The sequence below is a fragment of the Momordica charantia genome, assembly GCF_013281855.1.
Source record: "Momordica charantia cultivar OHB3-1 chromosome 3 unlocalized genomic scaffold, Mcharantia_2.0 BLBB01000003.1, whole genome shotgun sequence".
Lineage (NCBI taxonomy): Eukaryota > Viridiplantae > Streptophyta > Magnoliopsida > Cucurbitales > Cucurbitaceae > Momordica > Momordica charantia.
This window is the reverse complement of record NW_028275161.1, coordinates 14,821,061-14,848,331: the sequence shown is the minus strand read 5'-3', so window position 1 is coordinate 14,848,331 and position 27,271 is coordinate 14,821,061. Positions and strand designations below refer to the sequence as shown.

The 27,271-nt window shown below is 34.1% G+C and overlaps 3 protein-coding genes across 7 annotated transcripts; 2 read left to right on the top strand and 1 right to left on the bottom strand.

The window, feature by feature from the left end:
- Positions 1 to 1,061: 1,061 nt before the first annotated feature.
- Positions 1,062 to 4,513, top strand: LOC111020480 (uncharacterized). 2 transcript variants are annotated; one of them, XM_088122096.1, is made up of 2 exons: positions 1,062 to 3,821; positions 3,932 to 4,039. In XM_088122096.1, exons 1-2 carry the CDS (start codon positions 1,130 to 1,132, stop codon positions 3,982 to 3,984), a joined length of 2,745 nt encoding a protein of 914 aa, XP_087978222.1. In that variant the 5' UTR covers positions 1,062 to 1,129; the 3' UTR covers positions 3,985 to 4,039. The 2 variants fall into 2 exon arrangements, with proteins under 2 accessions (XP_087978222.1, XP_087978221.1); XM_088122095.1 differs by having other exon boundaries at positions 1,063 to 3,821; positions 3,913 to 4,513.
- A 682-nt stretch (positions 4,514 to 5,195) lies between these two features.
- LOC111020459 (lactoylglutathione lyase family protein / glyoxalase I family protein) lies at positions 5,196 to 9,896 on the bottom strand. Of its 4 annotated transcripts, none has more exons than XR_002602671.2 (10): positions 9,678 to 9,812; positions 9,469 to 9,588; positions 9,290 to 9,351; positions 8,953 to 9,013; positions 8,628 to 8,707; positions 8,463 to 8,533; positions 7,202 to 7,291; positions 6,336 to 6,457; positions 5,504 to 5,575; positions 5,196 to 5,405 (listed from the first exon to the last, which is right to left on the bottom strand). XR_002602671.2 is itself a non-coding variant. In XM_022297148.2 (9 exons), the coding sequence occupies exons 2-8, from the start codon at positions 9,559 to 9,561 to the stop codon at positions 6,357 to 6,359; spliced, it is 558 nt and encodes a 185-aa protein (XP_022152840.1). In that variant the 5' UTR covers positions 9,562 to 9,588; positions 9,812 to 9,896; the 3' UTR covers positions 5,196 to 5,405; positions 6,336 to 6,356. The 4 variants fall into 4 exon arrangements, 2 of the variants coding, with proteins under 2 accessions (XP_022152840.1, XP_022152839.1); XR_002602672.2 differs by having other exon boundaries at positions 5,513 to 5,575; XM_022297148.2 differs by lacking the exon at positions 5,504 to 5,575 and having other exon boundaries at positions 9,812 to 9,896.
- A 12,623-nt stretch (positions 9,897 to 22,519) lies between these two features.
- Positions 22,520 to 26,123, top strand: LOC111020482 (AMP-dependent synthetase and ligase family protein). The gene is made up of 6 exons (XM_022297166.2): positions 22,520 to 23,834; positions 24,530 to 24,719; positions 24,905 to 25,050; positions 25,505 to 25,572; positions 25,659 to 25,761; positions 25,866 to 26,123. Exons 1-6 carry the CDS (start codon positions 22,821 to 22,823, stop codon positions 25,977 to 25,979), a joined length of 1,635 nt encoding a protein of 544 aa, XP_022152858.1. The 5' UTR covers positions 22,520 to 22,820; the 3' UTR covers positions 25,980 to 26,123.
- Positions 26,124 to 27,271: the final 1,148 nt, after the last annotated feature.

Genomic DNA, 27,271 nt, shown 5'->3' with positions numbered 1-27,271 from the left:
ATGAAATTTAGATTACAAAATTGATCCCTATTTTGATTCCATTCCTAAATTTTGGTATACACCGTTACTTAAAATGAAAAATATATATATATAATAATAATAAATAAATAGAAACAATTAGTGCTATCGAAAGTATTTAGGAAAATAGAGGAATGCGTCGCATTTTCCTCGACCGGACTTCACTTTTTATTTTATTTCTATTTTATCTTTTTCAATGTCCACTTAAAAAAACATAAATTCTGCTTGTCCTTACAAATCTTTTTCATTATTATTATTTTTGAAACTTGGATGCCTTTGACGCCCTAAAACAAATTGAATGAAGAACTATAATATTTTATTTTTAAACTTTACCCTTTAAAAATCTAACAAAATCAACTCTTTTTTTTAGGGACTGATTTTGTGGGATTCACAACTTATGTGAAAAATACATTATTAAATTAAATTTCATAAATTGTATTTTTATTAAAAAAATTTGAAGGTCTTCAACTTATCTGAAAGATAGATTATTAAATTACTATTAGTAGTGGTGGATTGAAGTTTAATTATAAAAAATGATTTTATTAGATTTTTAAGAGTCCCATAGTATAAGCAGGATGAAAATATGAGAGTTCATAAATAATGTAATTTTGAAGAGAATAATAATTGGTTTTTGTTTTTGTAATAATACGAATTATTTTAAGATTTTAATATTTGTTTGAAATATATTTGTAAATTTAAAATTTTAAGTATTTTGAGGCCCTCCTCTGTTATATATTTTTTGTTATTATTTTTATTTTTAAACTTTGCCTAAATGCATCCCTAAAAAATCTAACCAAATTAATTTTTTTTGAATAAAAAATAACAAATTTAATTTAATAATTTATCTTTTAAACAAAGTTTGGAATTGGAATTGGAATAGATATATACAATTACTAGTAAATTAAAAAAGAAAAAAATGTAATTGATTTCTTTGCTTTTTCAAAATGTGCCACAACCACCCAATCGCCATTTGATTATAATATATAATAATGGGTGGGGCCGACCTTCTCTATTTGAACCTTTTAAAGCTCAGCTACGGCCATTCAATGAAAACTCCAAAGACATCAATAATTCGAAAAGCTTATCCTTGCAACTAAATTTTGAGAGACTGATGGAGTACATGAATTGTTGCAGTGCCAAGAGGATTGTGCGTATACTTCTATACGCTATCTTTTTTATGCTCGCCTTGAGCTCCGATTTTAGTGCTTCGGGAAATGAATCGGATCGTTTGACTCTACTTGACTTGAAAAGTAGAGTAGTGAATGATCCATTCAAAATCGTCAGTTCTTGGAACGATTCTTTGCATTTGTGTGATTGGGTTGGGGTAACTTGTAGTTCCACTACTGGAAGAGTAGTGGTGTTGGACTTGGAAGCTCGGAAATTGACTGGTTCGATACCCCATTCTGTGGGAAACCTCACTTATCTTGTTGAGATCAGGTTGGGAGACAACAACTTCCATGGCGGAATCCCCCAAGAGTTGGGTCAGCTACTACAACTGCGTCATCTCAATTTGTCCTTCAATAACTTTAGTGGTAAGATTCCGACGAACATAAGTCATTGCACTGAACTTGTTGTTCTGAACCTTACCACCAATAGGCTTGTAGGTCAGATTCCACACCAATTGTGCGCGTTAAGCAAGTTGGAACTACTAGCACTTAGCCGCAATAATCTGATTGGACCAATCCCATCTTGGGTAGGAAATTTATCTTCCATATCTCGCTTGTCGCTTGCACGAAACAAATTTGAAGGAGACATTCCTAATGAAGTAGGGCATCTATCAAGATTGAAATTGTTTACCGTTTATGACAACAATTTGATAGGTACAGTGCCATCTTCATTATATAATGTAACTTCTCTGATTTACTTCGCTCTCACTCAAAATCGACTACAAGGAACTCTACCACCAAATATCGGATTTACTCTTCCCAATCTTCAGTTATTCGTTATTGGTATCAATTATTTCTGTGGGACTATTCCCACATCCTTAACTAATGCCTCCCATCTTCAAATTTTAGATCTTGCTGACAATAGTTTCACTGGAGTGCTATCTCATGACTGGGGCAATTTAAAAGACTTAGAGAGGCTCAATTTTGGAAAGAACCTACTTGGAAGTGAAAAAGTTGGTGACTTAAATTTTATCACTTCCTTGGCTAATTGTACTAGTCTAAGGTTTCTAAGTCTTTTTGGGAATCGATTTGGAGGAGCATTACCTCCCTCTATCGGAAACCTTTCAAATAAGCATCTAATACACCTAACCTTAGGTACAAATATGTTAACCGGAAGCATTCCTACTGAGATTGAAAACCTGATTAACTTGCAAGTTCTAGAATTGAAAGATACTTATGTGAATGGTATTATCCCTCCTAATATTGGGAAACTTCATAATTTGGTAGAGCTGTATTTGGCTGCTAACAAATTATCTGGCCCGATTCCATCCTCCATTGGTAATTTATCTTCACTGGCCACGCTCGCCATGGACTCTAACAAACTTGAGGGAAGTATACCTCCCAGCTTGGGACAATGCAAAAGCCTCCAATTTCTTTACTTATTTAATAATAGCCTAACTGGCATCATACCAAAAGAAGTTCTCAATCTTTCCCTTGCCATCTTCTTGGCCTTGGATCATAACTCGTTTAATGGTCCATTGCCATCTGAAGTGGGTGAGTTAGTTGATTTGATAGCATTGGATGTATCAAACAACAAATTATCAAGTGATATTCCCAACAATCTCGGTAAGTGTATTACCATGAAATACTTGAATTTGGAGGGTAATCAATTTGAGGGAACAATTCCTCAATCTTTTGAAGCTTTGAAAGGTCTAGAAACACTTGATCTTTCAAGCAACAACTTATCAGGGCTTATTCCCCAATTCCTTAGCAAGTTTCTCTCACTCAAGTATCTCAATCTATCCCACAATAATTTTGAGGGGAAGGTCCCAAAGGGAGGAGTTTTTTCCAATTCAACCATGATTTCCGTCCTTGGAAACGACAATCTATGTGATGGAATACCAGAATTACATTTGCCTCCATGCGCACCCAACCAAACACACTCACCAAACAAATTTCTAGCACCAAAGGTGTTAATCCCTGCAGTATCCACAATCACATTCATTGTTATTCTTTTGAGCATCCTTTTCGTATGTTTTGTGCCTAAAAAGTCAAGGAATAATGCTTCAACTTCATCTTCCGCGAATGATTTTGTGCCACAAATTTCTTATTTGGAACTTAGTAAGTCAACCGGCGGGTTCTCTATGGACAATTTGATTGGTTCGGGCAGTTTTGGATCTGTGTATAAAGGTGTTCTTTCAAATGATGGATTAATCGTTGCTGTTAAGGTTCTAAACCTCCAACAACAAGGTTCTTCCAAGAGTTTTGTTGATGAATGCCACATTCTCTCCAACATACGACATCGGAATCTCCTCAAGATCATCACTTCTTGTTCAAGTATTGATGTACAAGGCAATGAATTTAAAGCTCTAGTCTTTGATTTCATGTCCAATGGAAATCTAGACAGTTGGCTTCACCCTACAATTCATGGGCACGATCAAAGAAAGTTGAGTCTCCTCCAAAGATTAAACATTGCCATTGATATTGCTTCTGGTTTAGATTATCTCCATAATCATGGTGAGGCACCAATTGTTCACTGTGATCTAAAGCCTAGTAATGTATTACTTGACAACGATATGGTAGCCCATGTTGGGGACTTCGGGTTAGCTAGATTCATGTTGGAAGGAGAAAATCAGTCTTGTTTTGGTCAAACCATGTCGCTTGCGCTCAAGGGTTCAATTGGATATATCGCTCCAGGTACTTTCCTTCCATCTAAACTACATATTTTTTCATTAGCAATCATTAGAACTTAATTTTTATTGGTATAGTAATGAATTAACAATTGCAGAGTACGGCATCGATGGCAGAATTTCTATTGAAGGAGATATCTTTAGCTATGGAATACTGTTATTGGAGATGATCATTGGAAAAAGACCCACCAACGACATGTTTGGAAATGATGTGAACATTCATAAGTATACTGCAACGGCATTGTCTCATGGAGTTTTGGATATAATTGACCCCTGTTTGTTATTTGAAGAAACACGCCAACAAGAAGAAGAGAGGGGAGATAGAATACAAGAAATAGCGATGATGGGAGATGATGATCGTAGAGAAATTGTCCCAAGATGGATGGAAGAATGTTTAGTTTCAATAATAAGAATCGGTTTGTCATGCTCCTCAACAATACCTAGAGAAAGAAGGTCCATCGATGTTGTCGTCAACAAATTGCAAGCAATTAGAACCTCCTATCTCAAGTTTAAGAGGACAAGTCGGAGGTTGAATAGATATTTGTTTCCCCAAGCTTAAGGGACAAATAACTCTACCAAACAAAAATCTATTTTTCATTACTATTATTTTTGGTTGTTTTTATACTTTGTTTTTCGAGAATGTTAGTTATTAATAGTATTTTAAAAGATCTGTTGTAATAAGGATATCAATATTAGTGATTTGATCTACTAAAAACATAATGAAAGATGATAGAATAGTTTTTATAATAATTTGATAGATTAAAGAATTTATAATTTGAAATTTGTAATTCAATAATTTAGAATTTGTTAGCCATGTAGGCAGATTAATCATTTACATTGTTGATAATTGATACTAAATCTATATAAATCATTTTCTATTTTCTTTAGTTAATTTTTTCTACTATTATTTTTTAAAAAGAATACTTATTAAATTGTAAATATTTGCAAATATCTCCATTTTAAGAAATATATATTATTATTATTATTAGAATATCACAAAACAAAAGCAAGGAGTAGTAGATACCACTTAGAGTCAAGTATATACTCATATTAACCAATTTCTAATAGACAATTGAAACATAACTTCTCGTCTAATAATAAAAATTATTAATTACAGCATAAAAAATTCAAGAATTTGTGTATAAAAAGTGGTAATAGGGATGAATTTGACATCAATGAAAATACATATTTTTGTAACCAAAAAGAATTATTGTTCCTATCTTCGTAACCAAATGTAATGAATACTTCTCATCATCCTCCCCTTAACCCAAATTATCATATACAATTTATTCGAGATTAGTAAATCTTAAACTTTAGGAATATACGTTAAAATGGGATTATTTATTAGATTTGCTGTGTATTGAAAGAAGAGGGCCAAAAGTGAAAGGGATAAAACTCATCACATTATTCAAAATCCACAAGGTACCAAAAAGGGTGATAATTTCTTTAAACAAATACTAATTTATGGAAAATATAGAGCAAAGAGATTCCATAAATGCTTATTCTTCCAGTAGTCGGCTCGAGCCAGGTTCACCAGAAACCACACATTTTCACCGGATACACCTTGTTATAAAGAAGAGATCATCAATCCCTTCAAAAGAAAAAATTAAATAAGGACACCAAAAACAGAAAGAATTGTTCACCCCTAAAAAAGAAAGCTTCAATGCCCAACTATCAACAAAACCATACTAGTTTCACCATTTATCCACCCAAAGAGGTGGGTCTGATCAGCTGACGCCCAAGATCTATTGTTTTATTTACCTGAGTGATCAATCAGTTGAAATCTGACTCAAATTACGGTATCTAACGAACGAAAATATGAGTCTCAATAACGTTAAAGCATGAAAAGTCGATAGAAAAATAAAAGAGAGGGAAAAGAGGGAGGGAGAGAGAGTTCTCTTAGTTTCTCTTCTCCTCTCTAGAGGGTAGGCTTTCTAGTTTCTACTCACCTCCACATTTATTTACTCTTCCCATCAAAGGCAATTGGCCTTAGCAAAATGAGCAATGAATACTGCTCTAGGTGATTTAGTCCACTTGGGTATCATTTGCATGCTCGGCAAAAGTGTCATAGTGGCTATTATCTAGATTTAGTTATAAGTTTGACTCTTGAACTTTAAAAAGTATCACTCTGAATTCTAAAATAATAGTCCTAAGACCTAATAGATACTATAAAGTACAAAGATCTATTAGATACTAAAAAACTCATATACCTATTAGACATAAAATTGAATTTTAAAAACCTATTCGGCAATTTAAAGTTCGAAGACCTATTAAACACAAAATTGAAAGTTGAAGGACCTATTAAACACTTTTTAAAGTAAAGAGTTAGAGAGCTATTAGACAAAACTTTGGGAGTTCCACGACTAAACTATTATAATTTCACCTCATCATCTATTTGGTTAAGAGATGCTTGAACTCACAAGTTTATAACAAATGGAAATGCCCATAGCTAGAATCGATTTGGTCAAGTAAAATATTTGGATGCACAGGTTTGTAACGAGAAGAAATGCCCTTAACTCACCAGAGATTGGTTCATATGACCTCAAGCAGCACCAGCGGTGGTTTTTCCAATAGTTTTGAGGTCAAAGATTTCAATCCAGTAGCCATCAGGATCCTTTATAAACGCGATCCCTTTCATCTTGCCTACAATCAATTGCAAAAAAAAAATACATAAGCTATTTTCACAATTTTCTTCCTCAATAGAAGAAATAATATCAACCATTCAATATTATGGAAGCAATCTCAAAGATATGTTAAAAGTCAACAACTCTTTTTCAGGTTATCATTTGGAGTGTCAACATACATCTTTTCCCAAACATCAGCATCTATATGCTACAAGAGTACACCAATATTTCATTGCATTTCATTTAGAGTGTCAATATAAAATCTTTAAAATGTTGATTCACCAAAACATCTAATATGATTAAATGTGAACTCATCAATGCATCTATAATATTTTCAGAAGTACATTAATATTCTAAATAAAAAAACATCCTACTGAATATCAAGGTGGTAGAAGATTATTTATAAAATGGAAAAGTTTACAAAGTTTCAGGACTTACTGCTAAAACATCAAAAGGTTCAAAATATTTACATTAACATGTGAAAGCAACAAAAAAATGCTTTGGGACACACAAACTACAGCGCCCCAATGATTTTCAGAATTAATTTACACCCAAATTGGGCCTCTTTTGTGAGGGTTACTAGTTAGCCTAGCTTTGACCTAATGGGATTTTGTTTGGGTACTGAATCAACGAAAGTGTTTCCTGTTTTGCCGAAAACTCCTTTTTCAGATCACAACCGAGAATCAGCAAGCAGAGAACCATGGAAGCACATTCAGTAGGATTACCAGATATTTTTACACTATTCTAATACGAAATGCCTTACCATCATCTGGTTTTTTAACAAATTCTACACCTAGGCGTTCAAATCTCTCACATGCTTGATGTGTGTCATCGACAGTTATACCAATGTGTCCTGAATAATGATAGAAGATAAATCAGAAAAAATCAATCTAAAAAACAAAATCCAGGAATTAAAGATGGTAACATTTAGCTTGTGGCAATGTATTTTGTGCGTAAAGCTCATAGCACAGCATATTATCTTTGCTCTTGGTAGCTCACTGTAAATCTATGGCAAAAACCAACAGAATTGAGCAATCGTAAAAGCATGAGACATTGTATCAAGATAATACTTGCAAGTTTACAACAAAAAGCGAACAATCTAAGGCTTTGTCAACTGCAGTATGGTGCTCCATTTTATAATAATCATCAACTAGATAATTTCAAGATATTGTAGTTCTTGGTGGTAAGGCTAATAAATACCCAGGCCATGGAAATACTTATTCTATTATTGAATATTAAGAAACACGGACACAAGAAGAGGTTAATTAAAGTATATTTTCAAAAAGCCTTTTATATATAATGGCTTATGTGATGTAAAACATTAAAGATACAAGTTTGTATTCTCATCTTAAGTTTTAACAAATTCAAATGTAAAACATTTTCTACCAATGATATAAAATCAAGTACTCTATGAAGTATGAATTATACAAAACAACCCATAGACATTTAAGGAATCTCTTGGTGGACAAGTCCAGTGACTCAGCAGCAATGCTAAGAAGGAGGGAGGGAGAGCTATAAAATTAAACATCACTTAGGTCGGAAGACCTTTCTATTTATTTTCAAGAAAGATGGTGTTCAGGGAGAGACTTCAATAGTTATTTGCACTTTTTTTATATTCGTGAGTATCTAGACTAGCTTACACGAACCTTGATTAATCTCAGGGAGCAACCACCTACTCCCATGACATTTGGTTATATAGAAAACTTGTAGGATTTTAGTAGCCACCATACTTTGAACTCATTTCCCCAAAGCCCTTCACTTTTTTCATAGGCCCAATGACCAATAGCCAAGCCATGGTGGAAAAATCTATTGGGAGAAGAATTACATGAAACATGAAACACTTTAACAAATGGCATGAAAAACCTCGTAGAAACTCATCATAATGGTGCTATCACTAAGTCGAATCAAATGTTAGAGAAAACTCGACATACCCCATGCATCAGTAGGTCTACCTAATTTGATATTAGAAACAAGAAACCTACTATGCTAGCTAAGAAAAGAAGCATTGGTAGGAAGTAACATACCAAATCCACGAGGGTCTGAGTTCCCATTATGATATCCTTTAAATTCTGGGTCGCTTTCAGTACCCCAATTGCTGAAAGAAGATTATGATGGTCAAATGTTAATAGAACAAGATGCACTCCAATGAACTCAAAATGAAAGGCTGCACTTTGAAAGTATAGTCTCACTGTGTTAACTCAATTGTAGCTTTTCGACCAAAAGTCCAGACCGTTCTATCAACTGAGTCGGCTGGTGCAGAAGCAGGATCCTAAAGCACCGTAACAAAATGTTCTAGATATGAGACTGAGATGTTAATTGTTATTTTATAAAAGTATGAAAACACCACGTCGGCCCTGTTTGCCAACGATTCAGTTCTAGATATCAGAGGCTTATCTCAAATACCCAAATATAGTGCTCCCAGTGTAAATGTAAATATCTGACTATACATACAAAACAAAGTACATCAACATAACAAGTTGTTATAATTGCACCTAGTTCACAAAAGGATGTTACCTCATAACCCATAAAGTACAAACTGAACTTCATTTCAGGAAAATCCAGCCTCTTGAGTAATCTGCCACGTTTTAAAGAGAGTATCATTGATTTCTGGTGTCAAGTTTATTTGACCAGAAATTCCCTGGTTCGACTGGAATCATTTCATTATTCAAAACTTAATAGAACTTCAAGTACCCTAAAGACCAAAAATCATATATACATATGCTCTAAAAATTTTCCACAGAAGAATCAAAACCTAGACCAACAAAAGTTTAGCAACCTCAGTTTCACTTTAGCAACCTCAGTTTCACTTTATATAATCAGCCTAAAACAAGAACTAGAAGAGAAAGCTTACGACATGCCAAGAACTCGAGAATAGAAGTCAAGACTGGCTTTAGGATCCTTAATCCGAAACATCTGCAGCACATTTCATCAAAGGGAATCAAGTATGAGTAATACGGATTACACTCATTCAAAGTTGACCGAATCAATGAAAAAATAAATCAGAATTGCACAAATTGGAAGCAATCTTACGGTCTGCTGCATGATGTAACCTTTGGTGGCATCATCGGGGGTAGCGTGAAGTCCCGGATTGTTGGCCGGAGATTCTTTAGGTGCCGAAGCCATCGAGAAGGGTCTCGATCGATTCAATCTCTACATAAAAATCAATCAATCCTAAGAATTCAATAATGAGGGCAGTGAAAGGGTAGAAAACAGAAATCGGAAAAAAAGCTGATCTGAACCTCGATTCTACTACTTTTGGGGGGGATAAATAATGGGTTTAAAGAACATTTCGATGCGAATCCCAACATACAGAGACGTGATAAAATGGCGGCCACTGATAAAGAAGCCATGGATTTTAGTTGGTTTTCCTTACCTTTCTCAGAGGACTCTCTGGTTCTCCGTGGCTCACTCTCTGATATGCGAAGCGTGCTGATCTGATATGTGGCAATTGTTTAGTTTTTGTTACGGGAAATATATTTTTTTTCTTTTAATTTATTGATTTGTTTAATAATCATTTTTTTTTGTCTTTTGTTTTTTTTGTTGGTTGCTGGGAATCGAACTCACAACCTGTTGATGGGAGATTATAAAATTTGAGAAGTTTCCATCATTTGATTTCATTAATTCTTTGATTACGATTGCGGTAAACAGATGTCGTAGGTCATGTTTACTTACCAAAAATCGGAATGAGAATGTTATCACTCTTGATGTTGTTTACTAAAACCGAAATCAGAATCAGATATATAATAATTACTTGCATACTACGTATCATTATTGTGCCAATTTTTGTAATTAAATAATAACAATTTTTATTTTATTTTATTACTATATTATTGATAGTAATATTTTTTATTATAATAATTTATTTAATATTAATAAATAATTCATAATTAAAATAAAATTACACACAACTACTTTACAACAACCATCATCATTTAGTATAAAATATTATTAAATTTTATTTTTATAATATTTAATAATAATAAATTATATTTTAAAATAGTTATTAATATTAGTTAATAATAGCTTTCAAAAAAATATTAGTTAATAATAACAAAGTAGAATAAAATTAAATATAATTAAAATTAAATTACACCGAGTAAAATATTTTTTTAATAAAACAACCATTATTTAATATTAAATTTTATTAAATTTTATTATTCTACTATTTAATAATAATAAATTATATTTTAAAATTTTATTAATATTAATTAAAAATAACAAAGTAAAATTAAAAAATAAAAGAATAGTTAAAATAAGATATATAAACTAAAAACCTTTTTTTAACACGGTCAACATTTAATATAAAATATTATTAAATTTCATTATTATAATATTTAATAATAATAAATTCTATTTTTAAAATCTATTCTAATAATTAATAATAACAAATTAAAAATAAAAATAAAATTATAATATTTTATAATATAATTATATTAACTCATAAAAGTTATATAAATTTTTATTAAAAGAAAAATTATTAGTAGTATAAATGAGAAATAATTAATAAAAGTATAAAACAATTAATTAAAAAAAGTTATGGATCAGATGAGAAGATAATAAATGTGTGAGGTCTACAGAATAAAGAATGAAAATGAGATTGACTAGTGAAGAGGAATGGGTTGTCCGTTTTTAGGGAATAAGATTCTCAAATTTGAGATGGGTCCCACCATTTGATTTCATAGGAAATGAAAAAATTCATTCTCATTCATTATTTTCATTCCCTTGAGGTAAACATAGTTTTAGCCAATAAAAGAGATTGTGGGTTCAAAAAACTAAGAATATGAATAAATTTAATGATCATTTGAAGGGAAATAATTACCTTCACAGCTGTGTTAATCTCCACCAAATACAGGAAGAATCAGACAAATTCCTCAAATCATGCTGGTCACGGATCTCAATACAATTAAGACGATAGCTTCTATAGATTTCAAAACGGCATTGGAGTCGATCGCCGCCACCGCACCAACGTCGCCCACCTTCTACTCCGTCATCTTTGTCCCTGGACCATGGAAGCTCTTTGAACTAGGATGCAACTAAGATGAAGAGTCATCCCAAGAGATCGTAGGCAGGATCCCTCTCTAATTTTGTGTCTAATAAATCTTCAAATGTTCCAATACAAAGCCATGGACCATACATAACAATGTTGGTTTTGATTTGGTAAGTCGCAACAGCATTATTGACATCTAACGAGGAGATCCCTGACACCCGACCACTGTTCGCCATCACAGAAACTAGTGGGAAAGAAGGATCCTCCCTGAAGATCACCTCCACAATAGCAAGATACGTCTTTGTTATATCTCGATCCATGCTACTTAATTCTTGAAAAAAACCACAGAATAACCAAAACAAAGCGGAGAGGAACACCCTTTGAAAAAAACTCAGTCAGAGGATTGAGAGAAAACGCACACCCTTCATGGAGATGAGAAAGAGAGGCGATTTATGAAAGACATGCTTGTTTGATAATAATTTAAACTTTTGTTTTTCGTTTTTTAAAAGCGTTTTGCTATTGTGGAGGCGATTTATGGGGAGGATTTTTCTTCCCCGCTGGTTTCTGTGATGGCAAATGATGATCGGATGTTGTGGATCTTCCCATTGGATGTTGATAGTGTTGTTGTGACTAAAAAAATCAAAGGCAACATTATTATGTATGGTATGTGGCTTTATCATTTGGCCATTCTAAAGAGTTATCAGGCACAGAATTGGAGAGAGCACCCACCCGCGATCTCTTAGGATGACTCTTCATCTTCGTTGCGTATTGGTTTAGAGAACTTCCATGGTCCACAGGCAAGGAAGACGGAGCAAAAAGTAGATGGCGACGGAGGTGCTGCGGCGATTGGCTCGAAAACCGATCTGCAATCTAGGGAGGCTATCAGTCTTAATTGTATTAAGATCAGTGACAAGTGTGATTTGAGAAATTTTACTAATCCTTCCTTACCTGTCATTGTGGAGAATAAGGCAACTTTGGAGGCAATTATTTCCTTTCCAATTGTGAATAGGGGTGTTATAATTGACAAGATACAACCATTAATGTAGGATTTTCCCCCAACATCATTAAATGAGGTTGAGGATGTTGTGACTTTGGAGAATGTGTGTGGGCTAAAATTTGTTCATATTTCTAGTTCTTTGAACACGCAAGTTGTTTTATTTGCAAAGTGTGACATTTCTGATCTTTTATTTATCGTTTGAGATAATTGTTTTCGTTTGTGGATTGTAATGATGTCACTCCTCCTATGATGTAACACTACTACTAATGTTTCTTTTTACTGCCATGGTTCTTTATTAAAAATAATAATAATAAAAGCATTTTTAAATTCTAAGTAAATTTCAAAAACTAAAAAAAAAATTTCAAAATCTCTTTTTTTCTTTGACATATTTATAACAATTTTTTTTCCATTCTAAATTTTTTTTTTTGCCTAAATTTATCTCCCTCTTTAAATTAATATTTTTCTGTGTGTTTCTCTCTCAAATTTCTGTCTCTAAAATTTTTCTGTCTCTTTATGATCTATTTTTGTCTCTAAGAAATATATGTTCAACTTTTCTCTGCTTAAATTTTTTCTCCTTCAATTTTCTTTCACTATAACAATTTCTTTTGTTTTTATTTTATTTCCAGTAACAAATATATTTCGAACTTTTTTTTATCTAATTTTTTTTCTCACTATAGTTTTGCTCTAATTTTTTCTCTTTCTCTAATATTCCTATTTACTTTATTAGAAATTAATCATAATGAGAATGAATCGGAATGAAAATCAATCAGAATGAGAATGTTATTCATTTGATGTTGCTTCCCAAAAACTTTTTGGAATCGGAATCATAATTCATCTGATGTTGTTTACTAAAAGTAATTGGAATTGGAATCAAATATATGACAATTACTAGTATACCACTTTCTTCTATGTAGCTAATTACAAATACATTGTTGTGCTAATTTTTTAAATTACAATAATAATATATTTTAATTTATTTTATTACTATATTATTGATAGTAAATATTTTTTTATCATAACAATTTATTTAATATTAATATTGTTGAGGGTAAAACCGAGTAGGACGTGTGTCCATTTTGGAGTGGTGCGGGACAGGATACGGTTACACACTGTACGTAGCAGTGGCAGAGGATGCACGTTCCCGTCTACACGGTATAAGTAGCACGCTAGGCCTCGAGCGGCAGGCTACAGACTCCAAGCCTATAGGCGGTGGCACCACACGCCAGTTGTCAGGGACGTACACCCTTGACAAACATCGTACCAGTCGGTGCGTCCCTGCCATCCCAACTGTCATCCTTCCTGGTCGGCCATCCGAGCCTGTCATCCTTCCTGGTCGGCCATCCGAGTCTATATAAGGAAGGACCCTAACTTTCACCAAGTAAGTGAAAAATCTGTCACTAACTCTTAAGGTGTCTTTTTCCTATTTCCTACTCTGATTACCGACTTAAGCGTCAGAGTGTTTTAGGCGGGACACCGCACCAGCGTCGAGTTTTTTGGTTGTAGGTTCATTTGTTTTCCGATGGAGCTACTCGTCAGAGGGACACGTGGACTTTTCCAAAATTCTCCGTCAACAAAAATTAATAAATAATAAATAATTAAAATAAAATTACATCCACTAAAATAATTTTTTATTAGAACCAGTTAATATAAAATATTATTATTATAATATTTAATAATAATGTTATTAAATTTTAGGGTAAATTGCACAAACCACCCCTAAATTATGGTAGTTGTTGAATTATACCCCTAAACTTTTAATTGTAAAAATTAAACCCTCAAACTTTGATAAGTGAAAAAATTGAACCCTGAACATTTAGCAGTAAAAAATAAACCCTCAAACTTTTATGAATGATAAAATTGTACCCTTAAACTTACAAAAAAAAAAAAAAAATACATCTGTTTTACTTTTATTTCCTTCAAATCTCTACTTTCTCTCTCAGTCTCCCATCATTGATTTTTTTCATTTAATCTGGTAGAAATGGAAATTGTAGAAAACTGATTTGTAGGTGGAAAACTGAATTGTAAGCTGGGAGATAACCACAACAAAGATCGATTCAATAGCGAAGTATTAAGAATTTTGTTTTCTTGGGAGTGAAACAAAATTCCAAGAAAACAAAATCATAAGCCCTCAACGTTTTCAATTACACAAGTAAAAAATTACAAAGAGAGTGTGTGAGACAACTGTTGGGGTAAACAGAATCTGTTTCTCAATTGAAGAGGTGAAATTTTATGGGTATTCCTATTCTTCAGTATTCATTAAGAGAATTTGTTGTTAAACAGTAAAAACATAGGGAGATAAAATTAGGGTTTGATTTATTAACAATTGAATTGTCTTCGAATACACAGTATGATGCTTATATAAGTTCGTTAACCCTAAATAAGAAAAGACTAATCTACCCTCAAAAACAAATAATATTAATAACAAAAATATTAATGCTAACATTCCCCCCGCAAACTCACGATGCTACAGTGATAAGCATTGTGAGTTTGTCAGATAAATAACGAAAGCGCGAAGCGGAGTGTGCCTTAGTAAACATATCAGCAATCTGTAGAGATGTAGGAACAAAAGGCAATGTAATAGAGCCATGCTGGAGATGATGGCGAGTGACATGACAATCAATCTCAATATGATTGGTTCGCTCATGAAAAACTAAATTGCGCACAATCTGAATGGCACTCTGGTTGTCACAATGTAAGGGAGTAGGACGACGAAGATAAACGCCTATATCTGCAAGTAACCAACGTAATCAAACAATTTCACAAGTAGTCGAGACCATGACACGATACTCAACTTCTGTAAAATACCGAGAAATAACATCTTATTTCTTACTCTTCCATGAAATAAGTGAATCACCAAGGAAAATACAGAATCCAGTGGTTGACTTGCGATCAGTAGGATCACCAACCCAATCAGCATCAGAGTAAGCGCGCAACTCTAAAGAGGGCGTGGAGGGAAACAAGAGGCTCTGAAACTGAGTGCCTCGAAGATACCTGAGAATGTGAAGAACAACAGACTAATGAACTATAGTAGGAGTAGTGACAAACTAACTAACCACATGAATTGTGTGTGCAATGTCTGGACGAGTCACAGTTAGATAGACCAAACTACCAACAATAGTACGATACAAACTGGAATCTGACAAAGGAACACCATCCGATGAAGAATATCGGGCATTGGGCTCTAAAGAGTATCAACAGTCCTGTTGTCAGTGAAACGCGCACGATCAAACAAATCGGCTATATACTTTGACTGAGATAAGAGATAACCTTATGGAGAATAAGCGACTTCAATACCAAGAAAGTAGCGCAGCATGCCTAAGTCTTTTATATCAAAAGAACGAGAGAGATCAGACTTTAAAGATTCTATTCCATCATAATCATCACCAGTAATGATCATGTCATCAACATACAATGACAACAAAATACGACCGGTACTTGTACATTTAACAAACAATGCGGAATCATGATGACTAGAGATAAAACCGAGTGAAGTAACAACTGTGGAGAACTTCTCAAACCAAGCACGAGTTGCTTGTTTGAGCCCATAGAGTGCTTCGCGAAGCCTACAAACTTCACCAGGTTTGTGAGCAACACCAGGAGGAGGAGTCATATAAACTTCTTCATGAAGATCACCATTCAAAAAAGCATTCTTGACATCCATCTGATATATTCTCCATCGCCGAACAAAAGCCACTGCGATCATAGTGCGGATAGTAGTCATTTTTGCAATAGGAGCAAATTTTTCTTCATAATCCATGTCATACTCTTGGGAGTAACCTTTAGCAATAAGTCGAGTTTTGTATCGTTCAATAGATCCATCAGATTTAGTTTTCATCTTATAAACCCAACGAGAGCCAATAGTACGTTTTCCAGATGGTAGCGGTACCAAATCTCATGTATGAGTATGATGTAAAGCATTAAGTTCCTCAGCCATAGCATTATGCCAAAGTGAATCACAAACAGCCTCTCTAAAAGATAAAAGGTTCATAGAGATGATGAATTGAAGTAACAAAAGAAGCAAAAGAGCTAGAATAAGAGGAATATGCAAAATCTGGTAGTTTAGTGGACTTACGAACTCGAGTGGACCGACGAAGTGGAGGAGCATCCGCAACCTCAGGAGATGATTGAGCAGTCATAGGAAGCGGAGAGTGAGATGTGGATCTATCAACAGTCAAAGTACCAGATTCTGTTGAGCTATCAGTAGAGGCAACCGGAGTAATGGATAGAGCTTCTTCAGTGTCAGTATGAAATGGATCAATGTGAATGAGATCTGAATGTGATAAGTGATGGGAACTAGCAGGAATGGAGAAAAAAGGAATATGTTCTAAAAACACAACATGGCAAGAGACATACAATTTTTGACTAATTGGATCAAAACAACGATATCCCTTTTGACCAATACCATAACCCAAAAAAACACATAAGGCCGATTTAAGAGACAATTTATTGCGATCGACGTGTGGACGAAGAATAAAAAAAGTACAACCAAAGACACGCAATGAGGAATAATCAGGCATATGTCCATATAATTTTTCAAAGGGAGACAAACCTAAATTATGTGATGTCAGGATTATATTCACCACATGCGTGGCGGTAAGAATCGCTTCCCCCCAAAATTCGTTTGGAACATCGATTGATAACAAAAATGATCGGGTAGTTTCAACAAGATGGCGATGTTTTCTCTCAGCAACACCATTTTGCTGGGAGTGCCAGTACAAGAGGTCTGATGTAAAGTCCCATCCGAAGCAAGTAAATGGGAAAAGGCATTAGAAGTGTATTCACCCCCCAAATCACAACGAAAACACTTGATGACAGCGGAATGTTGAGTTTTCACAATAGCTCGAAAGTTGTTGAAAATATTAAGATAGTCAGACCTACGTTTCATTAGATAAATCCAAGTATAACGAATATAATCATCAATAAAGAACCTAGTATTTGGAACCTCCTTTAGTGGGTATAGGAGATGGCCCCCACACATCAGAATGGACAATATCAAATGGAGCAAGAGAAACAGAAGTACTATTATTGAAAGGTAAAGCTGAGAATTTCGCAAGTTTACAACCACTACAGTCAGAAATATCATGACCGTCTAAATATCTCAAAACTCCTGTAGACACTAAGAAACGCAAATGAGATGCAGAAACATGACTCAAACGAGAATGCCATAAATAAAAAATTGAAGATGAACTACTCAAGCGAAAGGAGGATGAATCCACACTAGAAGCTGCAACACCTGATACTTTGAGTTGATCCAGAACATATAGTCCCCCTGCCTACGGCCTGTCCCAATCTCCTTTTGAGACTGCGGGTCCGGTATAGAAAAGTGGAAGACGAAAAAGAAATTATGTATCCAGATTTACATAATTGACTAACAGAGGCAAGGTTCAAAGTAAGACTAGGAATATAGTAAACATCAGGGAGAGACACAGAAAGAGTAACAATTGTGCCGACACCTACTAATGGCATAGGAGTGCCATCAACAGTCACGATTGGTACAGAAGAATGAGAAGACAAAGAAACAAAAGAGGACAAACTAGGAGACATATGATGAGAGGAAATCCAATACCCATAAGGTAGAGGATATACCTGAAGTATCAAGCGATGACAAACATTTAGAAGACGAGGCAGACATAGCATGAGGCTGTGAAACCAGGAACTTCTGAAACTGCTCAAACATGTAGGGATCCAAAGATGGGGCCGCCACTCCATTATTGGACTGAAGCAGTTGCTGGGATGGCGGATGATGATGTTGTTGTTTTGCTGCTTCTGTTGCGATTTACCCACCTTATTCAACAACAACGGACATTGAGCCTTCCAATGACCATTCTTTTTGCAGAACGCACACTCGTCATAATAAACCTTTGTGTGAGAATTCTTCTGTATGACACCAGTTGAAGATCGTTGTGGAGTAGCAAAAACGGATTGACTCTGAGGAGGTGTGCTCTTATCTTTTTGGGACTTAAGACGAATCTCCTCTACTAATAATTCACCAACCACTGCATCAACAGAAGGGAGAGGAGTACGATGTAAAATTACCCACGTAATGGCTCAAAATCATGACGAAGAGCCATAAGAAATTGGACCAAGCGCTGTGAGTCTCTCCGAGCAATGTAAGCTTCAAATTGTGCTTAATTTTAAGGATTCTGTTAATGCCAATTAATCTCATAATTCTGACATAGAGGAGTAAAAATCCTGAATACTCATATCATTCTGCTGTAATGCACGAATATCTGTCTCCAATTGATATTGTTTGGCAAAATTAGACTGGGTATACAATTTGGCCAAATGATCCCAAACTTGTTTAGCAGTATCATATTTTGCTAATTGAGCACCAATAGAGTGGTAACAGAATTATTTATCCACGTGATAATCTTCGAATTGTCAGCCCCCCAAGTATCCAATGAGGATGCATAGTCATCTGCCTTGGTGTCTTTAGGCTTACCTCGAACACCTGTAACATAACTCCACATAGATTTTCCACGCAAGAAATTCTTCATAACATAACTCCAATAGTAGTAATTTTTACCATCCAATTGTACACTAATTGATTGAAGAGAATCATCCTTACATAACGGCAAAATAAAAAATTCTCAATTTCATCCAACAAAACAACTACCAAATTTCACCCAACAATATCACCACCAAATTTCACCGAATAAAAAAAGTGCACTATGCACTACGCCGAAGACTCAAAATCGACCTGAACTTCCAATCCACAATCCACAAAAATTGTGGGTACCACATCCAAGAACAAATCAGAATGATTCCAAAATCAAATTAAAAACAAAGCTTCCAAATTCCAAAACACTTATCAGAATTCCAAATTCCAAAGCACATATCATAATTCAAAACTCAAAAGTGTATTCACTTATGCTCACTCAATGCACAAAATCCAAAACTCAAATACAAACCATTCAAAATTATTGACGCCTCCACGAAAAATGCGAATTCAATTTCTTCACGAAATTGACTGCAAATTCAACATCTTCGAAACCTGAATTCACATGAAATTCCCTCACTCGCCGATTAACTAATGGCTTCGATAATGGAGGCTCTGATACATGAAAGCATAGAGAGATAAAATTAGAGTTTGATTTATTAACAATTGAATTGTCTTCAAATACACTATTTATATAAGTTCGTTAACCCTAAATAAGAAAAGACTAATCTACCCTCAAAGACAAATAATAATAATAACAAAAATGTTAATGCTAACAAACAGAATCTGGATTTCAATATTTTGCATGACAGAGTTTTGATTTTCCCTCTAATACTCGTTTAAAGGGTTTGTGGAGAGAAACAGACTAAAATAGATGTAATTTTTTTAAGTTTAAGGGCTTTATTTTTACTATTAAAAATATTTACGGGTGCAATTTCACCACTCATGAAAATTTGAGAGTTTATTTTCTACAACTCAATATTGAAGGGTTCAATTTTTTCACTTATCAAAGTTTGAGGGTTTAATTTTTTTTACAATTGAAAGTTTAGGGGTATAATTGCAACAACTACCATACTTTAAGGGTGGTTTGTGCAATTTACGTTAAATTTTATTATTACAATTAATTATATTTTAAAATATATTGATATTAATTAATAATAACAAAATTAAATTTAAAAATTAAAAATTAAATATAAATTTATAATATTTTATAATAAAATCACGTGAACTAATAAAATAGATAAATAAATTTTTAATAGAAGAAAAATTATTAGTAATATAAATGAAAAACAAATAAAGAAAATATAAAACAATTAAATGAGTGTCTTTAATACATGAGAGAGAAATGGTAAAAGTAGAAAAGAAATATGTGGGACCGACGGAATAAGGAATGTGAATGAGATTGATGAAACTATAGGGGAGGAATGAGATGGCCCGAATGAAATGAAAAAAGTGGGTGGGTCCCACCATTTAATCCTCATTCGTACAATTTGATAAACATAGGGAATGAAAAAGTTGATTCTCATTCCTTCATTCCCAGTTTCAAAAAAAAAAAAAATTCTCAGTTTCAAAAAAAAAAAAACTAACTTTAATTCTTTTTTTTCTTTTAACTTTTCTTTCACTAAATTTTTTCTTTATCTTTAAAATTTCTCTTTCAAAATTTTCATCTTGTCTCTCCGAACTTGTGATGACAAAAATTCTAGTTGTCCCTATCCTAAAAACAGAGAATGCATTTCTCACTATGTTTCGATCTCGTCCCCGATTATATTTTTGAAATAATTAATATATATTTTATTAACTATTTTACATGAATTAAATGCTAAATATTTTTTAAAACTAATTATTTATACTGGTACATAATATTTTCACACTAAAATAGATATAAACTATATATATTTATTACTTTTTTATTTTTTAATTCTAAAAAGAATTAAAATTAATTATTAAACTTGTAATTTTTCCCATAAAGATCTCCATCTCCAAAATGAGAATTGCTCAACCTGACCTCAATTACTGAAATTGAAGGATGGGATGGAGACGAAGATTAAAATTTTTTGCAAGGACAATAATGGAAAAGGGCATGTCTCACACTATTGTCATCTCTACTCTACATAAATTTTTCTCTCTAGCATATATTTTTAATTTTCTAACTTTTTGAAAATAGAAAACAAAAAATGATTATCCAACATATTGATTTTCCGTTAAAAAAAATAGTTATAATTTTTGCTTAAAAAAAAAGCTAAAAACATATATACCAAAAACTAAAAACATGAATTGCTAGTAGACGAACGTAAGTTTTTGAAGGTTAAAATGCATTTTTTTCTCCTTATCCATTAAATATACTATATTAAACTCTCACCTACAAATTTTCTCATAACAATTTGAACAAGGTAGCAATTAGCATCATTATCTTTTTCATGTTTTTTTCTTCTTCTCTTGATGGAGTTTTTGGACACTTTTCCAGACTTATCTCATCAAAAGACTCTTGGATTTGATTAGTCATGAAGCCTATAATATCAAGTTTCTATAAATCTCGGTCCGAGATTCACTCACAATTCTAATGTGCTCCCCCACCTTATTAAAAATCTTGGATAAGATAAACAAAATTGAAACCTCACCAAATAATCTAACTCTTTTAGAGTGAATATACATGTTTAGCAGTAAAAACGACCCAATCTCTTATAAGACTTCACGAGCTAATTAGCTCATTTTACCTCTCATACAAATAAAAAGGAGAATTTTAAGCTTTGGAGAGATATTTGTCAATGGAGCTTTTTCGAAGGAATTTTTCAGCCATAAAGATCTAAGAGTCCGAGGAATGGTGACTGAAAATTAGGTTTAAGAGAGATTTAAAGTTTAAGGTTAGGATAAAATATAGCTATTGAATTTAAGACACTTTAAATCAAATTAATTGTGGAAATTTAGTGTAGAGAGAATGACAAAATTCCATTTAGAAAATTAAGAATTTGAAGTTAGAATTTTCTAAACACAAAATGCCATGTCATCTAATCTAATCTAACCATTGGGTGCAACGTCATTTGACACATTGGCTATAATTGTTGCCATGTAATCTTCCGCATCATCAGTCATGTGCACGTGTCATCCTTAGAATGGTTATCTAGTCCATGTCATTGATGACACCATCCGCTACATAGGATTTTGTCTTCTAATCATCCTTTAACCATAACTTTTCAATTTGACGATTTGAGTAGTTCAAAATGCGTTTGACTCGTCTTTTGAAATAAACACTTTGAAATGCTAAAATCAACTATAAACATATTTTACTATTATCAAAAGATATGTATGTCGAACATAAACTTAGTTCATTAGTAGTTGATAGGTGTTTTTTACCAAGAATTCATGAGTCTGAATCTCCTGCTCTCATCTTTAAAATTCATCCTTTTTCGAATTTCCCAAATGACTGTCAATTTAAGATACAACAAATGGCCACCAAATTTTTGACGGGGCAAACACAATCTTCTATTTTTGTCATTTACATTAGTGAACATAAAGTTGAAATTTTCTATTTAAATTACATTTTAAAAATATTTATTTTAAAAGCTACTCCATAACCATTTGTAGAATTCTTTATTTTAATTACATTATTTTAAACTTTACCCTATTAGTCAAGTCACTCTTTAAAAATGGTCATATGTTGCAACTACTCAAAAATCCAAAGTCTTCCCATAGCCATTAATGGCGGACTTGTTTTCTTCCCGCCTCCTACTACCAAACTACGAGAGAAGTCTTCTTCTGATCTTGCCTCCATTAAAATGCATTCGAAAACCTCCTATCTGATTCCCTTTTCTCTCATATCTTCCTAGTTTCTCGTCTTCCCCAATCAAATTTGCCCTCCAACTCCAGAGTTTCTTCAACGACTCAATCCCACTTCGATTTGTGTGCTGCCCTTTTCATCTAATACCTCTCTGGAGATACCCACTTCGATTTTCATTCACTCAATGGAGAAATCTGGGTACGGTCGCGATGGAATTTTCCGGTCCTTACGACCTCCGCTCGTCTTTCCCAAAGACCACAATCTCTCGATGATCTCCTTCCTCTTCCGAAATTCATCGTCTTATCCGAACAGACTCGCCATTGTCGACGCGGAATCCTCGGAAACTGTGTCGTATTCTCAGCTTAAAGCTTCCGCAATCAGGGTCTCCAATGGCTTGCTCCAATTGGGCATCAAGAAGAACGACGTGGTACTGATTTTTGCCCCTAATTCAATTCAATTCTCTATTTGTTTCATTGGAATTATTGCCATTGGGGCTATTGCAACCACATGCAATCCCGTATTCACGGTCTCTGAGTTAACCAAGCAAGTTAACGACGCTAAACCCAAACTCGTGATTACCGTTGCTGAGTTATGGGACAAAGCCAAGAATCTAAACCTCCCAGCAATGTTACTAGAACAGAAAATTCCTCCAGAAATCTCCTCTCGTTCGAAAATCTATTGTTTCGATGATTTGATAAACATGGCGGGTAATGAATCTGGCCCGGAATTCCCAATTGTGGGGGTGAACCAGAATGATACAGCTACGCTTCTGTATTCATCAGGAACAACAGGAGCGAGTAAGGGTGTGATTCTGACTCACAGAAACTTCATAGCATCTTCACTGATGATAACAATGGACCAGACGATGAGGGGAGAGACAAATTGTGTATTTCTGAACTTTTTGCCGATGTTTCATGTGTTTGGATTGGCTTGCATAACATATGCGCAGCTGCAGAAGGGGAACACCATTGTCTCAATGCCAAGGTTTAATTTGGAGAAGGCTTTGTGGGCAGTGGAGAAGTACAAGGTGACAGATCTGTGGGTTGTGCCGCCTGTTGTGCTTGCTTTGGCTAAGCAGAGTGTGGTGAAGAAGTACGACCTTTCGTCCGTGAAGCATGTCGGTTCGGGTGCTGCACCCCTCGGGAGGGAACTAATGGAGGAGTGTGCTAAGAACATTCCCAGTGCTGTGGTTCTCCAGGTACCCTGTAGGCTGCATATGTTCTGTTAAAATCGTTTACAATAATTTATAGGATTGTTTTTTTTTTCTTCCAATTTGTTATACCAAGGAATTCAAATATAGTTCTCCGTTAAGTTCAATCATCAATTGATATTTTCATTGAGAATGAACAGAAGTTGAAGTGCAGAGGAGTTGGTACTATTAGAAGTGGTTTTGGGATGCTTTTTAAGAACTGTAAAACAATTCTAAGTACCTCTAATGGTAATTTACGAATTTTTAAGAATGTGTTTGAGTTGGCTTGTGACTTTTGAGGATAGTAAACCACTCTTTCGAATGAAATATTTGTTGTATTAGTACTTTTAACACTGCTGAGGTGCTTTTAAGTAATATTAGAAGTTTCAAAATAACTACAAACACCCTAAAAAAGGTGTTTTTAATTGGCTGAAAACATCTTTCATTGTTGTAAAGTCATACCTGATTCACCCGAAGTGTTTCTAAAATTTTTAAAATCACTTTTGACTACGTAACAAAAAACCATAAACTTTTGGTTAAAAACACTTCTCGCCGTTTCAAAAATCATAGACACTCAACTAATTATCAACTGCTCTAAATTACGATTGGAGATTCAAATTGACTTCGCTTCATTTCCCTATGATTTATAGGACTGGATTATAAGCTTCTGATGCAATGGCTGTTAATTTCTTCGTTGTTATCAGGGTTATGGTATGACTGAGACTTGCGGAGTTGTTGCTTTGGAGAATCCAGCAGTTGGCAAACGAAATTCCGGTTCAGCTGGAACACTTGCTCCCGGTGTTGAGGCTCAAATAGTCAGTGTAGATACTTTGAAGCCTCTTCCTCCTAATCAATATGGAGAGATATGGGTTCGGGGACCGAATATGATGCTCGGTATGGATAGGATTATCTTTTCATTGATTTTTTTGGCTTCGTACAACACTTTTTAGAGAATTTTTTGTAAGCATTATCCCTGTATTTCTTCCAGTTAAAGCAAATATTATCATGCACTAATCCGATCTTTACTAGTTTGATTGACTTTGGTTTCAAATTTCAATTTCGAAACACCTCATTTGCAGGTTATTTCAACAATCCACAGGCCACCAAGCAAACTATTGATAAATACGGCTGGGTGCATACTGGAGACCTTGGATACTTCGATGAAAACGGACAGCTTTATGTTGTCGACCGAATCAAGGAACTCATCAAGTACAAAGGTTTCCAGGTAGATATATGTTGTTTTATAATATTGAGTGTTTTTAGTTACAATCTCTGGATTTTGGAAATTGAAGTTTTATATAAGCTGAGTTTTTGTCTTTGTAACATAAATTGAAAGATTGCGGCAATTGCAACCTTTTAAAAAAACCAGTGAAGTATAATCTGTTATGTTAAATTTACATGTTCCATCCTTGGAACATCTATTTTGAAGGGTTAAATATATCAATATATACGCATATATTCTAAAAAGGTTAAAAATAAAAGTAATGCAGCCCTAACGTCTCCATGTCCTACCTTTCTTATAAATTGGTGTCACTGTGTTCGTGTTGTGTCCTATGTTTGTGTCGGTCTCTGCTTCTTACCAATCCTGTTATATTGGTCGTTTTTGTATACGCAACTGCAGTTTGGAGTTCAAATCAAATGTTGAAGCTCTCTCTCAATTTTTGTTACTGCATCTTCAGGTTGCACCAGCTGAGCTTGAAGCACTGTTGGTTTCTCACCCTCAGATACTAGATGCTGTTGTCATCCCGTAAGCTCTATAGGCACTCATTACTCGTATTTGAACTTTCTACATTCATTCCTTTGTAACCAGTACTGTCGGAAATGAATTGATAGCTACCCTGATGCCGAAGCTGGAGAAGTTCCAATCGCTTACGTTGTTCGATCTACCAATAGTTCTTTGACAGAAGAAGACATCCTCAAATTCGTTGCCAATCAGGTAAGGCACAAGAAGAAAGTTCACTATTTCGAGTTCGATAATTCATTCGTATGGAGAAGTTGCACGTAATGCATCAGGAATCAAACTTGTCTCTCCTGTAACAGGTTTCTCCTTACAAAAGGTTAAGGAGAGTGACATTCATCAGCAGTGTCCCCAAGTCTGTTTCCGGGAAAATCCTCAGGAGAGAACTCATCGAGAAAGTAAGAGCTAAAATCTGAGATCTTTGGTTCCTAGTTTCGTTCTGATAGGATCCATTTTGAGCAAGCCTGAATAACTGGAATATGAAAATGAATAATTGCACCTATGTATTACAACTGATGCTGAAACACTTTAAAAGCTTTATGATATGATCTTTCAATGTTGATCCCACTGTCGTTAGACAACTCGTGCTTTATCTGAAAAGTCCTATTATTTAGAAAATCTATCTCGTATTTGGCAGTACACGGTCTCATTCGAGCATTCTATTGAAACTCGTTGTCTCCCTCATAAATGATCTACTTGGCCCGAAATGGCGGTAGAACTTGGGATAAAATGAAATGGAAGGCTCAATTTTCATCCCCCTTGAATGATTGGTTTACTATACCATGCTTGAAAGCTTTGCAAATACGTACCGGTGTTCTTATTAACTGTTTGCATATGTTTTCTCCATCTTAAAATATGATATTAGAATTGCTTGTACATCAATGACCCACTATTTTATCTCTCCATTAATCTTGACAAAATTTATGTTTTGATAGTGACCTTGACTGAGAGAGACACTTTAGTTAAGTTTGAAAAATAGTTTTAAATGGTCTTTAAATTTATCACACACAATTAATTGAGTAACAAAAATAAAAAAGTGTCAGGTGATGTGACAGTTGAATTGCATCGATGATTAAGCAAAATATATTATTTTAGTATTATGTTTTTTTTGAGGTGACTTTCTTATCTTCCTCCTTCCTCTTTCATTCTCTCCTCTTCTTTCTCCCTCTATTTGTACGTTGCCACTCATTTCTCATTGGCCACCAAATTCAATGCTTCTCTCTTGCATATTTGGTACGAAGAATCATTCCTTAGCTCCATAGGTTTGAAACGTCCAAATCTAGAACAATGATCGTTTGAAATTTGTAATGATCGAAATTAGATGAAGGAACTCCTTCGTTCTATAAATTTTGCTCAAGAGAATAACCTTTGTTCCAAATGTTTGAAGATATTGGATTGGAGATTCGAAGAAGACGATAGTTGGTGGTGATGACGAGGTTCTCATCGCTAGGACAAGAGAGGCGAGGAGGGAAGAAGAGAGAGAAAGAAGGTTCTTATAAAAAATATGATATTAAAATAATATATTTTACCAAATTAGTAAGGTAAGATCCTCAATTTAACCATTCCAATTCTCACTCCCAAACAAAACAAGGAAAGAAGAAAATTATTTAGAATAAGATAAATAATCTATAATCTATAATCTATCTATACTATACCTTAATTTTAATCATTTTCTCTATTAATTTGAGAGTAATCTTATCATTTGTTT

What these genes read in the sequence shown, in the direction of transcription:
- LOC111020480 (XM_088122095.1), top strand. Translation starts at nt 1,130, where the DNA reads ATGGAGTACATGAATTGTTGCAGTGCCAAGAGGATTGTGCGTATACTT. An exon ending in AATTGGATATATCGCTCCAG is followed by an intron (nt 3,822 to 3,912) that starts GTACTTTCCTTC and finishes TAACAATTGCAG; the next exon opens with AGTACGGCATCGATGGCAGA.
- LOC111020459 (XM_022297147.2), bottom strand. Translation starts at nt 9,788, where the DNA reads ATGGCTTCTTTATCAGTGGCCGCCATTTTATCACGTCTCTGTATGTTG. An exon ending in TGTACTTTATGGGTTATGAG is followed by an intron (nt 8,708 to 8,952) that starts GTAACATCCTTT and finishes ACGGTGCTTTAG; the next exon opens with GATCCTGCTTCTGCACCAGC. An exon ending in CTCAGACCCTCGTGGATTTG is followed by an intron (nt 7,292 to 8,462) that starts GTATGTTACTTC and finishes ATCATTATTCAG; the next exon opens with GACACATTGGTATAACTGTC.
- LOC111020482 (XM_022297166.2), top strand. Translation starts at nt 22,821, where the DNA reads ATGGAGAAATCTGGGTACGGTCGCGATGGAATTTTCCGGTCCTTACGA. An exon ending in CCAGTGCTGTGGTTCTCCAG is followed by an intron (nt 23,835 to 24,529) that starts GTACCCTGTAGG and finishes CGTTGTTATCAG; the next exon opens with GGTTATGGTATGACTGAGAC. An exon ending in GGGACCGAATATGATGCTCG is followed by an intron (nt 24,720 to 24,904) that starts GTATGGATAGGA and finishes CCTCATTTGCAG; the next exon opens with GTTATTTCAACAATCCACAG.